This window comes from Armigeres subalbatus, chromosome 2 (genome assembly GCF_024139115.2).
Source record: "Armigeres subalbatus isolate Guangzhou_Male chromosome 2, GZ_Asu_2, whole genome shotgun sequence".
NCBI lineage: Eukaryota > Metazoa > Arthropoda > Insecta > Diptera > Culicidae > Armigeres > Armigeres subalbatus.
This window is the reverse complement of record NC_085140.1, coordinates 258,634,545-258,649,460: the sequence shown is the minus strand read 5'-3', so window position 1 is coordinate 258,649,460 and position 14,916 is coordinate 258,634,545. Positions and strand designations below refer to the sequence as shown.

At 39.0% G+C, this 14,916-nt stretch overlaps 1 protein-coding gene across 1 annotated transcript in view; it reads right to left on the bottom strand.

Moving 5' to 3' along the window:
• Window positions 1-14,582, bottom strand: part of LOC134212121 (uncharacterized) — a 46,259-nt gene extending 31,677 nt beyond the window's left edge. The window contains exon 1 of the mRNA XM_062689691.1: window positions 13,983-14,582. Coding sequence (XP_062545675.1) covers window positions 13,983-14,174 — 192 coding nt within the window. The 5' untranslated portion in view covers window positions 14,175-14,582. The remainder of the gene's footprint in view (window positions 1-13,982) is intronic.
• Between the last annotated feature and the right edge of the window lie 334 nt (window positions 14,583-14,916).

Genomic DNA, 14,916 nt, shown 5'->3' with positions numbered 1-14,916 from the left:
CATACTTCGAGCCGGGACGCCAATATATACTAGAGCGCTGTCGATTGCGGAAAATAAAACAGGAGAAGAATGAACGGTTTTCGCACTTTGTAATGCGCATCAGGCAGCAACTCTCTGATTGCGGATTCGAGAAGTACTCGTCGGAAGTAAAAGATGTTCTCACGGAATTATTCGTAATCGACACCATCGTTGAAGGATGCCTTTCAGATGAACTTCGACGTCGAATCCTACAAAATGATAGATCGTTGTCAGAAATTGTGGAAATGGGTGCAATGATGGAAGGAGTCGAGCAGCAGATTAAGGATATTGGATCGTTAAATTCAACGGACACAACAGAGAAAGTATTTCAAGTTAAGACGGAACGAATAGTCAAGAATCGGACGCCGTATACAGAACGAAGCCGTTCTTATTACAGTTCTTTGAAACCCAACGTAAAATCATTCTCCTGTTACCGTTGTGGGACGCAGGGCCATGTTGGATCATCTGAAATGTGCAAGGCTCGCGATCAAATTTGTCGACGGTGTAAGAAAGTAGGACATTTTGAAGCTGTATGTCGCACACGTACTTATGCATCCACTTCCGCATCGGATGTAATAAAGGCCAAGAAGGTTCATCTGGTCGAAAGAACCGAGGCTCACCAACAAATTCAGAACCCGTTGGAACATAAAGCTTCGACACAATCAAATGACTCGAAGGTATACTATTGTTTTTACGGAGGTAATGAGTCAAATGTCATTGAATGTAAAATTGGTGGAGTTACTCTTGAGTTACTGGTGGACTCAGGTTCTGACATCAATGTGATACACGCGAGGCCTGGACTTTTCTAAAACAACGACAGGTTAAAGTTGCCAACATGCAGAAAGGATCGAAACAGATCATCAAAGGATATGGAAGTAGCATTCCACTGATAATCATAGGGACCTTCGAAACAGAGATAGCGATAGGTTCACGGTCAATAATGACGACATTTTACGTGGTAGAAGGCGGCCAACGCTGTCTGCTAGGAGATGCCACAGCAAAGGAACTTGGTATCCTGAAAATAGGAATCGATGTAAATCAGGTGGAACAACATGAACGACCATTCGGAAAAATCAAGGATGTGCAAGTGCACATACACATGGATCCATCATTTAAGCCAGTATTTCAGCCGGTTCGACGCGTCCCTATACCATATGAGGCTGCCGTTAATAAAAAGTTGGACATCTTACTTGCTCAAGACATAATTGAGGTGATGAATCATAATTTAAAGTAACGGTCCGATTTGTAATTTATAAGTACAAATGTTGATTACATGAGAAATAAATGATATTTAATTGCATACTTATATAAAATTGACGGAACATTCTAATTTCAATATTACAGGTTAAAACCGGTCCTACCACGTGGGTGTCACCTCTTGTGGTCGTGGGAAAAGCCAACGGTGAACCTCGTGTGTGCTTGGACTTGAGGAGAGTCAACGAGGCAGTGATCAGAGAAAGATTCCCAATGCCTATTGTCGATGAAATATTGGCTCGAATCGGAAAAGGAAAAGTTCGTAGTAAGCTTGATATTCGTGATGCATTCCTTCAGACTGAGCTTGCCCCAGAATCTCGCGATATCACAACGTTTATTACGAACCGTGGACTTTTTCGTTTTAAACGACTTCCCTTCGGACTAGTCTCTGCCCCCGAGATCTTCCAAAAAGTCATGGACGAGATTTTGTCTGGTTGCGAAGGAACGGTTTGCTACTTAGACGATATATACGTAGAAGGACAAAATGTAGAAGAACACGATGCTCGTCTAACGAAAGTTTTCGATCGTCTTCATGCTCGTGGCGTGGTGCTCAATCTTTAGAAATGCATAATCAGGGTAACAGAGCTGCAGTTCCTAGGTCACATTATCAGTCAAAAAGGATTACGACCTTCTCCATCCAAAGTAGAAGCGCTGTTGTCTTTCCGCCAGCCTGAAAACGTTTCCGAAATCAAAAGTTTTTTAGGCTTGGCAAATTACATGAATAAATTTATTCCAAACCTAGCAGCAGTAGACGAACCACTTCGGAAACTCTTGCTTCAATCATCAACATTTGTATGGAACCAGGAGCAGCAACACGCATTCGATATAATAAAACAAGCTATGCCAAAAGAGAATAATTTAGGATACTACAACTGCAGCGATTCCACGTCGGTGATTGCCGATGCAAGTCCTACTGCGCTGGGAGCGGCTCTTATCCAAACGAACCAGCAGGGAGAAAATCGCGTGATTTGTTTCGCGTCAAAATCGTTGACCGAGACGGAGAGAAGGTATTGCCAAACGGAGAAAAATGCGTTGGCGTTAGTCTGGAGCGTCGAAAGGTTCCAAATGTACCTTCTGGGAAAACCATTTGATCTGATAACAGATTGTAAGGCGCTGACGTATTTGTTTAACCCTCGTTCGAAACCTTGTGCGCGCGTTGAAAGATGGGTTCTTCGACTGCAAGGGTTCCAGTATAAGGTTAAGCACATATCGGGAGAGCAGAATATAGTGGATGCACTTTCAAGGCTATCGACATTGAGACCAGTACCCTTTGATGTTGCAGAGGAACTTTTCGTAAACGAAGTCGGGCATGCTGCAGCTTCAACTGCAGCTATACGGTGGGAAGAAATCGACCGAACACCGAGAAAGATGAAGAAATATTGAATATCTTCGAAGTTCTAAGTAGTGGTCGTTTATTTGAACTGCCCATTGAATATCGTATCATTGGAAGAGAATTATGCCGCGTTGGAAATGTACTGATGAGAGGGATCGAATAATTGTACCCAAATCATTGAGAGATCAAGTGCTGCTTCTCGCTCATGAAGGACATCCAGGTTCTCGTATGATGAAAAGCCATCTTCGATCATCTGTGTGGTGGCCAAAGCTAGATCTTGATGTTGATTCATACGTTAAATGATGCAGGGGGTGTATGCTCACGTCTGCTCCAGACGCCCCAGAACCAATGAGTCGGCGAAGCTTACCTGCGAGGCCTTGGGAGGATTTGGCAATTGACTTCTTAGGCCCATTGCCGGAGGGACAGTACTTACTGGTTGTGGTCGATTATTACAGTAGATACTATGAAGTATGTGAAATGACCACTATCACTGCCGAGGATACCATCGCCGAATTAATGACGATTTTCAGTCGCTTTGGGGTACCAGTTACGTTAACTGCTGATAATGCACCTCAACTAAGCGAGGAATGCGAAGTGTTCTCCAATTTTTGTAAAGACTATGGAATTCTATTAATCAATACAATTCCTTACTGGCCGCAAATGAATGGGGAAGTAGAACGGCAGAACAGAACCATATTGAGGCGATTACAGATCGCACAGGAATTAGGTCAAGATTGGCGCAGGGAGCTCCAAAAGTTTCTGCTTACTTATCGAGCTGCTTCACACTCGACAACTGGGCGTTCGCCAGCAGAATTACTATTGGGAAGGAAAATTCGAACTAAACTACCCAATTTAATGCTTAGTCGTGATGATGAAGAATTGAGGGATCGCGATGCTATTGTTAAGGAAAAGGGGAAGGAGTACAGTGACAATCGTAGACAAGCTAAAAAAAGTGAGGTGTCGGTTGGAGACCGGGTTCTATCGAAGAGATTTAGAAAAGACAACAAACTTTGCACCGAATTTATGAACGAGGAATTTGTTGTGCTTACAAAAACTGGTTCCGATACCACAATAAAATCTACCGTATCCGGGAAGGAATACAGGAGAAATACTTCTCACCTGAAGAAGATTCCATACGAAACAGATAAGTACAACAAAAACGGTAATACACCTGAAACAGCTCTGTTTTCTGAGAGCCCTGAAAAGCCCTATTCAACGAATACTAGTTCCGTGAACACGGATGTCACCCACGACGTGGGTGGTAAGCGAAGGCGGCAAGAACCATCTTGGTTCCGCAGTTATGTGCCGTATTAGATCAAGATGTTTTAGGGGGGTATAGGGATTTACCCTATGAACCGATACAACGAAATACGGCAAGAGGAGATACCTGAAAACGACATGTACCTTGACAGCGCGACGGGGAGATTGACACGGACGATAAAGTTGGACGGTTGTGAATTAGCTGTTGCAGAAGAAATAAAGGAAGTGATTTGGCTAGAGAAAACGAAAACTAGTGTTTCTTCATTACAAGAGAAGGAAACCCTTTACACTAGCACAGTTCAAGAGACAATGTATTTCACACGTCAAAGCTGCATTTTAGACAGCTACTCGACAATTTTTTAGCATTAACTAATTTAAGTTTTGACGAAGTTTTACCCAACGGATACTTTTGTGTGTTTTATTTTAATTTTATTTATTGTTTTTGGGGCATTAACGACTACAACGATCGCCTCGATGATGATGATGGATTTTTTACTTTATTGACGTAATTATTAATTTAACTTTTCTTTGTGTAGTCTACAAGAGTTTGAGCCTCGCGCGCGAAATACAGGTATAAATTATTTCAAATTTAATTTTCGTGTGCCACATTTTGATCTGTTTGAATGATTAGGAGTGAATGACTTTTGTATGGTTACTGCTGAAAGAGTTTTGAATGTTCGATATAGCTATCCAGTAGATTGTTTCGCGGTTAAACTGAAACTTTTGATATCGACGGAGCGGTATCACAAGTGTTGGTGCCTGTATTGTCGAGAATCATGAATACTATAGATAAATATATATATATATATAAGTTGTTGAACGAAAATTGACTTGATACGCGATTCCTGGTGAAACTTTTGAAGTCTGTGCGAGAGGTATCACAAGTTTTACATTTTAATAGAGCTGTATGTATCACTACTGATGTTTTAGCAAGATTGCGGTTTTGGAAAGATCAGTTTTTTAAATTTATATTTTTTGCTGTATAGTGATGTAAAATATTCAAATTTATATCTGTCATAAGAAATCAGATCGTTTTTCTTTTGGAAATCCGATTAAATGCACATAAATTACTTATCTTAAAGATAACTCGTCTAGCTCAAACCCTTGTAGGGGTATGTGGCGGGACCATCATCATCATCATCATCATCATCATCATCATCATCATCATTGGATGTGAATTAAATTGGATTTGGATTAGATTAGATTTGAATTGGGTTGATTTAGTATAAGATTAGATTCGAATTGGAATAGATTGGTTTTGGATTAGACTCGATTTGTATAAGATTGGGTTTGGAGTAGATTCGTTGTGGATTGGATTGAATTGAATTTGAATTAGTTTGGTTTTGGATTAGATTGGATTTGGTTTAAAATCGATTTCGATTAGGATTTGGTTTAAAAGGGGTTTGGATTTGGGTCTCAAGTTAGCCTTGTGAGGAAGGATTGCCAATCCGGGAAAATAATTTAGAAATAGAAACACATAAATAAAGTGCAAAAAATCCCGGAGATGACGAGTTTGATTTTTGGTCCTGTCTAGGATGTTTTCGGTGGGAAATATTCTTGACACCCTGTGCATAGTGTATCCATTGTACTTGCCTCACAATAGGGACACGGCAGGTATTTTCGTCTGTTCGTCATAGTCTCGAAAACCAATAAAACAGACGCTTTTTGTAAAAACTCATACGCACCAAATCGTAAGCTTAAGAGAAACGTTCTGCTATAGTGGAGTTCTAGAAAATGGACGTTGCTTTCGTTGGTTTTAGCCCCTACGACGATGGACGGAAATACCTGCCAACCAAATCAAAATTCAATAGAATACTTATCCAATATGTATAATCAATATCCAATTCAATCAAAATCTATTTTAAACCAAATCCAATCTAATCAAAAGCCATTTCAATCTTAATCCAATCTGATCCAAATCCTTCTTCTTCTTATATGGCTCTACATTCCAACTTGATCTTGCCTGCTTTACAACTTAGTACAGCTATTAGCACTTCCTCAGTTATTAATTGAAAGCTTTTATTTTCCCGCCATTGCAAGAGTTTGTATATCTATTTTTCAATTTCATCGGGGGGACACGGATACTCGTCGATGTGCTGAAAAAACACGGATTCGGCATTGTAGCGCTGCAGGAGGTGTGTTGAAAAAGATTGATGGTCAATGAGAGAATTTGCTGGATGAGGATTAAAGGCCGGTTCTTCAACTTCAGCAAAATCAACGTTCATAGCCCACACACCGGAGGCACTGAGGCATTCTACAAATTGCGCCCAAAACTGTTCGATCCGTCATCAACAATGTTTGGTACCGACGACCGTACGACCTAGTACGACTACAGAGTTTTTTTTTCAGGCTGTTCATATCGGTCTGTGTCATAACTGGCAAACAGCAAATAGAAGCCAACCCCGGAATTCACCGTACACTTTTTCTAGGCTGAGTGAAGTACCTATCGCGTTTTGTTTATCATCCACGCGTCATTTGTCCCAGGAGTCCTTATCAACTGGTTTTATCATTCATGTTCCAAATGCATGGCACCAGTCTGTTATGGTGTTTGCACTAGTTGGCATATACACTGTGTCGAAAAATTGTCCGTACAGCGTATGCGCATATAAACAATCAGTTTTAAAATAAACAATATCTTACCAGAGTTGCAGCACCCCCTGCACCTTAAAAAAGCGACGCCAAAAAGTTGTCCGTACTTCTTCTTCTTCTTCTTTCTGTTTGGGGTGGTGCTTTTCTTTTGCGCACACACCCCACCTAACTGGACCGGCATCGCAGGCCATATGTCCAACCTATTTCTATTTATACTCCGTGGAGTTTACAATCGTGATCTTCTTTATCGACCTGTATATATTTTATTTTGAAAATCTGCCGTAGAGACTTATTGTTATGTTTCTTTTTTACGTCCGGAGACTTAGCTTTCTTTTAAAGTCATGTTGACTTTCCCTCTATAAAGGGATGTGGAGGGGGTGGGAATCGAACCCATGACCATCTGATTCAGAGTCAGATGTGTAGACAACTACTCTACGGTCCCCCCCGAGTTGTCCGTACACTCAAAGCTTTTTGAAAAATTGTCAAGTAAGCAATGATCTGTCACTTTGTCGAAGTATGTATGTATTTTTATGAACTCGAACGAGCCTGTGACAAGGGCGGTGTCATCATCATCCATAGACATAGACCGCTGTCATCATTGAAAAGTAGTATGAAAAAAAAAAAATTGTGCCCGGGACATCCTGGCTACGATTTGGCGATGGGCTAAACAATAGCATGACAGTAGCCTGAACTCGAAGCATCACTACTGATACTTATGAGAATCTGTAGATTAAACAAACAGTTTTTTTTGACATCTAATATTTTTGCTAATAGAATGAAAAATATGATTAAATTGTTCAAAAATTAAGTTCAATTAATTATCTTAAATATAAATCGTCTAGCTCAAACCTTTGTAGGGGTATGTGGCGGGACCATCATCATCAAGTATGGCACATGTAGGAAAGCTTTATCTAGTGGTTGCAAATTCCATTGTGAGAAATTCTTCCGAAATTTCTCCAGGAATACCTTCGATTTTTTTTAAGAATTCCTACGGTCATTCCTCCGGATTTTTTTTAGCAACTCTTACATAAATTTCTTTGAACATTCTTTCGGGAATCTCTTCACAAAATCCTTTAGAAATTCTTTTAGGAATCCTTCGTAAATTTCATTTGGATTTTATTTTGGGAATGCCTTCGAGAATTCTTAAGGTTTTTTGGGAGGTTTTACGAAAGAATTCCTGGAGGAATATTCAAATGAACTACAGGGGAATTTTATAAATTATTTCCGAAAGAATTTCTGGAGGATTTTTTGGAGAAGTTTTAGAAGAAATTCTGATTTTTTTTTCGAATTTCCGAATGAAGTTTTAAAATAATTTCCGAAGAACAACCTGATTAGTTTTGAACAAAAATTTCTAAACTAATTTCTGAAGGGATTGTGTAGGAAACCAGGAAAAAAAATCAATTGAATTTCCAAGCAAATACGTATTGAAATTTTCATATAAATTTCTGCAATAATTCATTCAGAAGCATCTGAAGGCATTCCTTCGGAATTCTGCCAGAAATTTCTCCGGGAATTTCTTCGCAAATCCGGACAGTAGTGAAACAAAACCCTGTTTTGAATATGGAATTTAGATCTGCCAAACAAAATATCGGGATTGCAGTCGATCCGTCATCATATTTCTTCGGATATTCCCAAGAATTCCTTGGGAATTTACTTCAGAAGTTGCTTCGGAAATTTCTCCAGTATTCATCCAGGTGATATTTCATAAATTTATTCAAAAGTTGGTTCGCAAAATCCTGCCTCTGGTGCGTTACATATCACAGACAAATTCTGGCTAATTTTTTTGAATTACACGTTTCACTGATGTCTTCTGAGAAGCCTAATTATCATGCTAAAGACTCGCAACCTCGATTAAAATCGACTTCCAACTATTGGAACGACCATTCAATATGCATTGTCTATGGAGTTAAAGCTCTTGAATATTTCATCCAGTCATATGGTCTCCCCCCTCGCCATCGCCCAATGACGGAGTGCCACAATCAGAATAATGTAAAATTCAACCTCGCCATATCAACTGTCATACAAACCTGAAACGACCTGTGCACGATAAGCCCCTATTCAAACTGACCCAAACCATCGGACGACACCCAAAATATGAAACATAATCGACTGAGCCTGGCGGAGCAAAATCATTTTTGAGCCACCCTAGTTATTAGTTTGCTGCTGTCGGTACCGGTGTTTACATTCGCTCCGCGATGAATTTTTAATTGTTTTTTTTTCGCGCAGAAATAGCAGTTTATATAAAGTTTTCGGTTCAAACAAGTGACTGATTTTAAAAAATAAATGTTTAATTTGCATCCCATCAACATTTCGGGCTACTTATGTGCGGAGTAGTGAGTAATAACATGATTTTTCCAATGCCCTTTGAGAAGAAGGGCTCAACGAACGCGAACGGCTAATAAATTGGCACGAAACTGCTGATTTATCTCGCGTGATTTTTGAAAACGTCGTAAGTCCAAATGAGAGACTCTCTTTCATTACGCTCTCTTTTGCTAATATCTAAGCTAGTTTAAAATTTGTTGCAATATTTTCACCTCAGCACACTAGACAAAGCTATTTTCTTCAGGTCGGTGCTGGAAAATCCAAAGTAAATGTTAGTATGGCTTTGTAATAATTGAAAGAGAAAGTAAACAAAGAGAGCCTCTCTTTTGGACTTACGACGTTTTCAAAAATCACGCGAGTTATGATATAATTCGAGCCAAAATACATAGGACCCTTTGGAGAAACATGTTAATTATCACGGGAAGTGAATAAATATGCTGTGAACAGGTTAGTAATTTGAATATAAAACTTTTGTTCGATGCTGTTCGGTGCATTCGAATGTTGCTTGGATAGGAGTGCGGGAGGTGTGGGGTCGACCCGTGGAAGGTCCGGTGCCATATTGACTGCCATCGTGGTACTCTACCAAATATGTCCTTAAGAAATACTTGCGTCTTGAGAATTTCTTCGGAAATTTCTTCCAAGATTTCTTCGAAAATTCCTTACGATTTTTTAAAGAATTGCTTCGAAAATTCTCTTAAAATTCCATTGGAAATTCCTCTGGAAATTCTGTCGGAGTCCCTACCGAAAATTCTCCGGAAAAACGGAAAATGTTTCAGGTAAACCTTCCGAAATTCTTCTAGGAGAATTCTTTCGAAATTTCTTCGGATATTGGCTTAGGAAATCCTTCGAATTCCTTTTCTAAAGTTTTTTTGCTGCAGCAATTACTACAGGAATTTCTTATAGAAATTTTTCCAGTATTAACTGGACGAATGGGAAAAGAAATTCCCGACGTAGTTTTCTAAATAAGTGAGTGAATTCCGGGAGGGTTCTTAAAAGAATTTCTAAAGGATTTTCTTAAATATATTCCGTAGAACTTGTGAAATAAATTTCCGAACAAATTTCCAAAGGAAGTTCCGAGAATTTAGTTTTTGCAGGTATTCCTGCAGGTATGCAGGTATTCCTTATGCCTTGTCAACTTTTCCCATTCTCCCAAAGTTTGATCACCGATCCTATCTACGTTTTGCCGAATAATATTGACGCAGGTAAATGACGGCCTCCCTATCTTCCTGAAGCTTTTTTGTATTTTGCAGCTTTTTTTAATAGATGGTTATCCACCGTCCTAATTATATGCCCCAATATCTCATTTGCAGTGCCCTGATCTTTTTGGTGACCGTTTATCCACCTAAAATTTATTCACCGGTTGGCGTGCTGTCTTTTTCGTGCAGCAACTGGCAGGCTCTTCCACGATTTGCCTCTCATATTCTCGCATGGATTTCCGCGTATGTTTAGTGATAACCGACACCTGTGATCCATACGTCATTGTTGGCGAGATAATTTATTTATATAACAAACTTACAATCTCTACACTAAGTTGGTTCTCTTCAGCGAAGGCGATTACAGCTTTGGAAGATCTTGTTGCTTTGATGCATCGTGATTTCGATGTTTTTCAACGGCAGGAACGATATGTTATTGTCACTCCCAAGTAGTCCAATTCCCTCAATACTACAGTGCTTTTCAAAATGATAAGACCACCCATAAATTGTGAGTTTTAAGAGAAAAGATTATTTTACCTCCACTATTGGTACCGTTACCCTATTGAAATACATGAAAAAATATTTTTTTTTAGATCTTTATTAACGTAATTTTTTATGAAAAATAATTGTCTAAGATTACAAGTTCATTTATTTTGTTCTTAAAACAAGTAATTATAGCATATTTTAAGACTTGTTTTGACTCGACTTGAGTCGTTTAAATACGAGACACTGAATACGACCTTACTGTTGAGGTCGAAATACGTATCTGTAAAGGTACAATAAAGTGGTGGAATTAAAAGAGATTGTACAAACTCGTCTTATGACAAGTATATTCACTGGTTTTTCCTATTTCTACGACACATCCCTTTTCAGTGATTGGTGTATGTTTGTGTTAAGGTGGTTATACAACAAAGCCACAAATCGGCCATCTTGGAAACCACGTGTTTTTTCTCGTGATTTTCTAGAGCACGAATTGAGAGAACCACAACGCCCATGGAGATGACACATCCGTAGATCGTTTGCTTAATTATGCTAAACAATCGACTTTAATTTCAGCATGGTACGAAAATTATTACGCTGGATTTGAACTTTTGACAATAGCAGAAGAAAACCTTGTGGTAAATTTGGAATTCACCACATGGATTGATTGTATAATCACCTTAATATTCATCGGTTATCATCAACAGATTAGGGTTGTTTCATTCAAGTCGCAAAAAAAAAACATGAAAATCAAGAGTGGTTTTATCATTCTGAAAAGCACTCGTACGTTCATTCCTTGTGGATGGATCGAAGCTGGAGCTTCACTTGTGGGTGTCCTCACAATTATTTTCGTTTTGACAGCATTCAATTTCAGGTTTACCTCCTCCAGGTGTTTTTTTAGTAACGGTAGTAGCTTATCCAACTGTTCCTTGTTACAAGCGATGATGAGGATATCGCCGACATATATTAAGATGATCGGATACCGGATGTTGTGTATCTGATCTAGAACAAAGAAACCTTTAAGTTCATTCTCTGTTTTCCGCAAGACCTCCTCCATTATCAAGTCAAATAGGTAGGGAGACAACGGACAGCCTTGTTTAATTCCCTTTCGACGACGTTTTGCTGTTGATTTTTGTCCATTCCAAAAAGTCTGAAAAGACTCTTCTCTAACACATTCAAACAATTCTGCTGATAGATCTATTGGGAGCATTCTTCTGCTGCAATATTTTTGTAAGACCTTTCAAAAAGATGTTATCGAATGCTCTGCTAATATCAAGAGACAATAATAAAAAATTATGATGAAATAGTGAAATTTATGAATTCTCAAAAGGTCTTCAAGATTTCCTTTGTAAATTCTGATAGGAATTCGTTTAGAAACTCTTAAGGGAATTCCTGAAATTTTGTCCTAGAATTGTGGAGAAGATTCTGGAGACATTTCCGAGGGAATGGAGTTTCCGATGATATCCGAAGGAATGCACGAAATAATTTTCAAATGAGAAGTTTTGAAAAAAAAATTCCCAAAGAATTCCTAGATTTTTTTTTCAATAAATTAGACGATTGCATTGTATTTTATAGACGATCAAATGCAAAAAATCAGTCAAGCTAAGCAAGCTAAGATAAGATAAAATGCAAATAAAAATTCGTAATATTGGAAATTGCCTGATATTTTGTTTAATTTTTTTTGCGCTCGACTGATTAACGATTCCAATTATAGTTATTACTGACTCCCAATTATAAATAAATCAATTACCCCGAAAATGCTGGTGCCCCACCATTATCCGAGCTCTGCCACCGCCAGTGCTCCAGACCTTAATCCCATTGAAAAACTAGAAAGTTCGAGATCACATGATACAGAACCTAAACCAAATGAAGAAGGTTCTCATGGAAAAATCTTCTCGAAAACAACCCAAAAACTGACAGAATTATAATCATTGGAAATTGTTGATAGGACTTTTTTTGTGTCTTTATTAAGGAGACTTTCAGCCCGAGGCTGGCTCGTCTCCGAAGTGTTGATAGGACTGTTCATTTGTTGAATACAACCATACATAGTGCTTTTTCCTGAAACGGCTGTGACGTTTGTTTCAATTATTTAAATATGTTCTATGCAATTATTTAAATATGTTTTATAACAAAGGCATCGCTGTACGGACAATTTTATGACACAGTGTAGTTACTGAAACTATTTTGGTTCTTCGTTCATCGTATTCTGTGACATCACCACAGACAGGTGCGTCACATAACGATTCGCGTCGCGAAATATAAATGTGATTCCAAAATTGATTCATGCATGGGCGGATTGTTGTATACTACCATTGAAGGTGGCTGATTCATACTGCCATATGGTGGCGGTGCTGGCCTGAGGAAAAAACAGGCGTTCTGGAATTTGGACGGTTGTCCAGAAAGGAGTAATAGAAAAATATTAAATAGTGCGGTCATATGCTCATGGATAGCTTTTAGAATGTTCCTTCAACTTTCGGTGCACAGTAGCAATTGGGTTAGCAGAAGTACTGGCATATTCATTTCCATCCAGATATGCATACCGAATAAAAATCCGTGATAAAAATAACTATGTACTTTGTAAACAGTTTTTTAACGCTACTATTATTTAACAGTACAAATGAGTACAAATTTATCATGATTGCAGAACAATTCAACACTGTTTCAATTTATGTACCAATATTCTGCATTGAGCAGAGTTGATTCCCACTGCAGCCACTGTAAAATCAAAAGGATTTGTTATCGGCTATCGTTCCTAAAGCAACCCTCGATATGGTAATTTCGACCACAACATTGTTTTATGTGTCTTTATTAGGGAGACTTTCAGCCCTAGGCTGGCTCGTCTCCGACCACAACATTTGTATGCGTGTAGATTTACCAGTAAATCAAAATTAGATAAATGATGAACTCATGACGATCATAGTTTGTTATCAGATTTAACTAAAGAAATGAAAATAGCCTCAAACGAAGTTTTATCGTTGTTTGGGCATTGTGGATAGAACGTTGCATTGGTGTGGCAATATGTCAAACAGTTAATCGTCATTTGTACACGGTATTACACACATTCATCCGTTTGCCATCCATATAACTTTGTTAGTCAGATGTTATTTCAACAAACAATAGATGCCACCTTCTCCACGGTTGAATGAAAACTCTCGTCACTTATTCTTGTTTGTGCAGTATGGCGTCTTACATTTCAACGGTATCAGCGCAATTTGTAAACCTTCTTGTTTACACACGCCTCTAACGACATTAGTTTGTGCTATTTATCAACAAACCGATTTAAACAGTTACTGCATATGCAATATTTATGGATTTCAACACATTTGGTTATCAAACGAGATCGCTCCAACATCACTTGAATAAATACAGTTTGACTTTTAGGATCAACAAGTTCGTTGAAGGAGTCGTGTCTTTAATATATTTATTTATTACACAGATGTAAGCAAAGCGAGTTGTGGCGAATCCTTCACCATATGTTGACACAAGTAGAGCCGAAATATGGATTATCCTCACAGCTGTAAATTTTCCCTTACCTCTTTGAAATGCCGCGGTGGTTGCGGAGTGAGGAAAGGTTTCGTACCCTCACCGTCACCCTTATCGTCTTTCTTCGTTTCGTCTTCGACCGTAGCTTGGCTGGCTTTGGCCAGCTCTTCGTTGACCCTCTGGCGGAGGATTTTCTCATACTTCGCCGAGGGAATGTGCACCACAAACATCACTCCAGACATGTTGACTGTAAATCACTGCCTTCCGTATATTTCCGTAGCACACCACCACCACAGCACGCTATTGATTCTAATTATAAGTACGGCACGACGCTGCACCGCGGAGACGGTTCGAAAATATCGATTTACTTGCTTCTACCACTAAAAGTAGTACAACATTTGTCACGAACACGATTCCCAACCGTTGCATTAAAACATTTTCTAGAAATTGATTTCTCCGGCTCACCATTGATCTATTCGAACCTCCTGTAGAGTTCAGTACCAAACTAAAAACTGTTCCAGAAACAACACGAGATCCATATTGCCGATCTAAGAACAAAAGACGGCTGTATCTCCTAATAAACACACCACGTTACCGGCCTACGGCACTGTGACTCTCAACGACACGATCAGCACTGAACCCAACCGACTGCCGCCAACGGACTATTTGACCGCCGTCGCGACGGCCAAGCAGTGCAACGTGCGAAGAAAGTTAGATGGAAACGTTAGTAATATAATACGAACAGCTTGCGCTTGTTCGTCTATCGGCGTCGCGTCATTTCGTTTGCTGGTGTTGCGGTGGAAAATTAGACTTCCAAAAGGTTTTCAGGTAAGGTTTTCACATGGCTTACTCTGCCGGTGATCGTATCTTTGTAACATTTACAATTTTGTTAGATTTGTCTGGGTATCGTCCCACAAATTTATTGACTTTCAGATATTGTAATGGGATTGTCGTTGCTTAATTTGTGATGTTGTTCAGCAATGA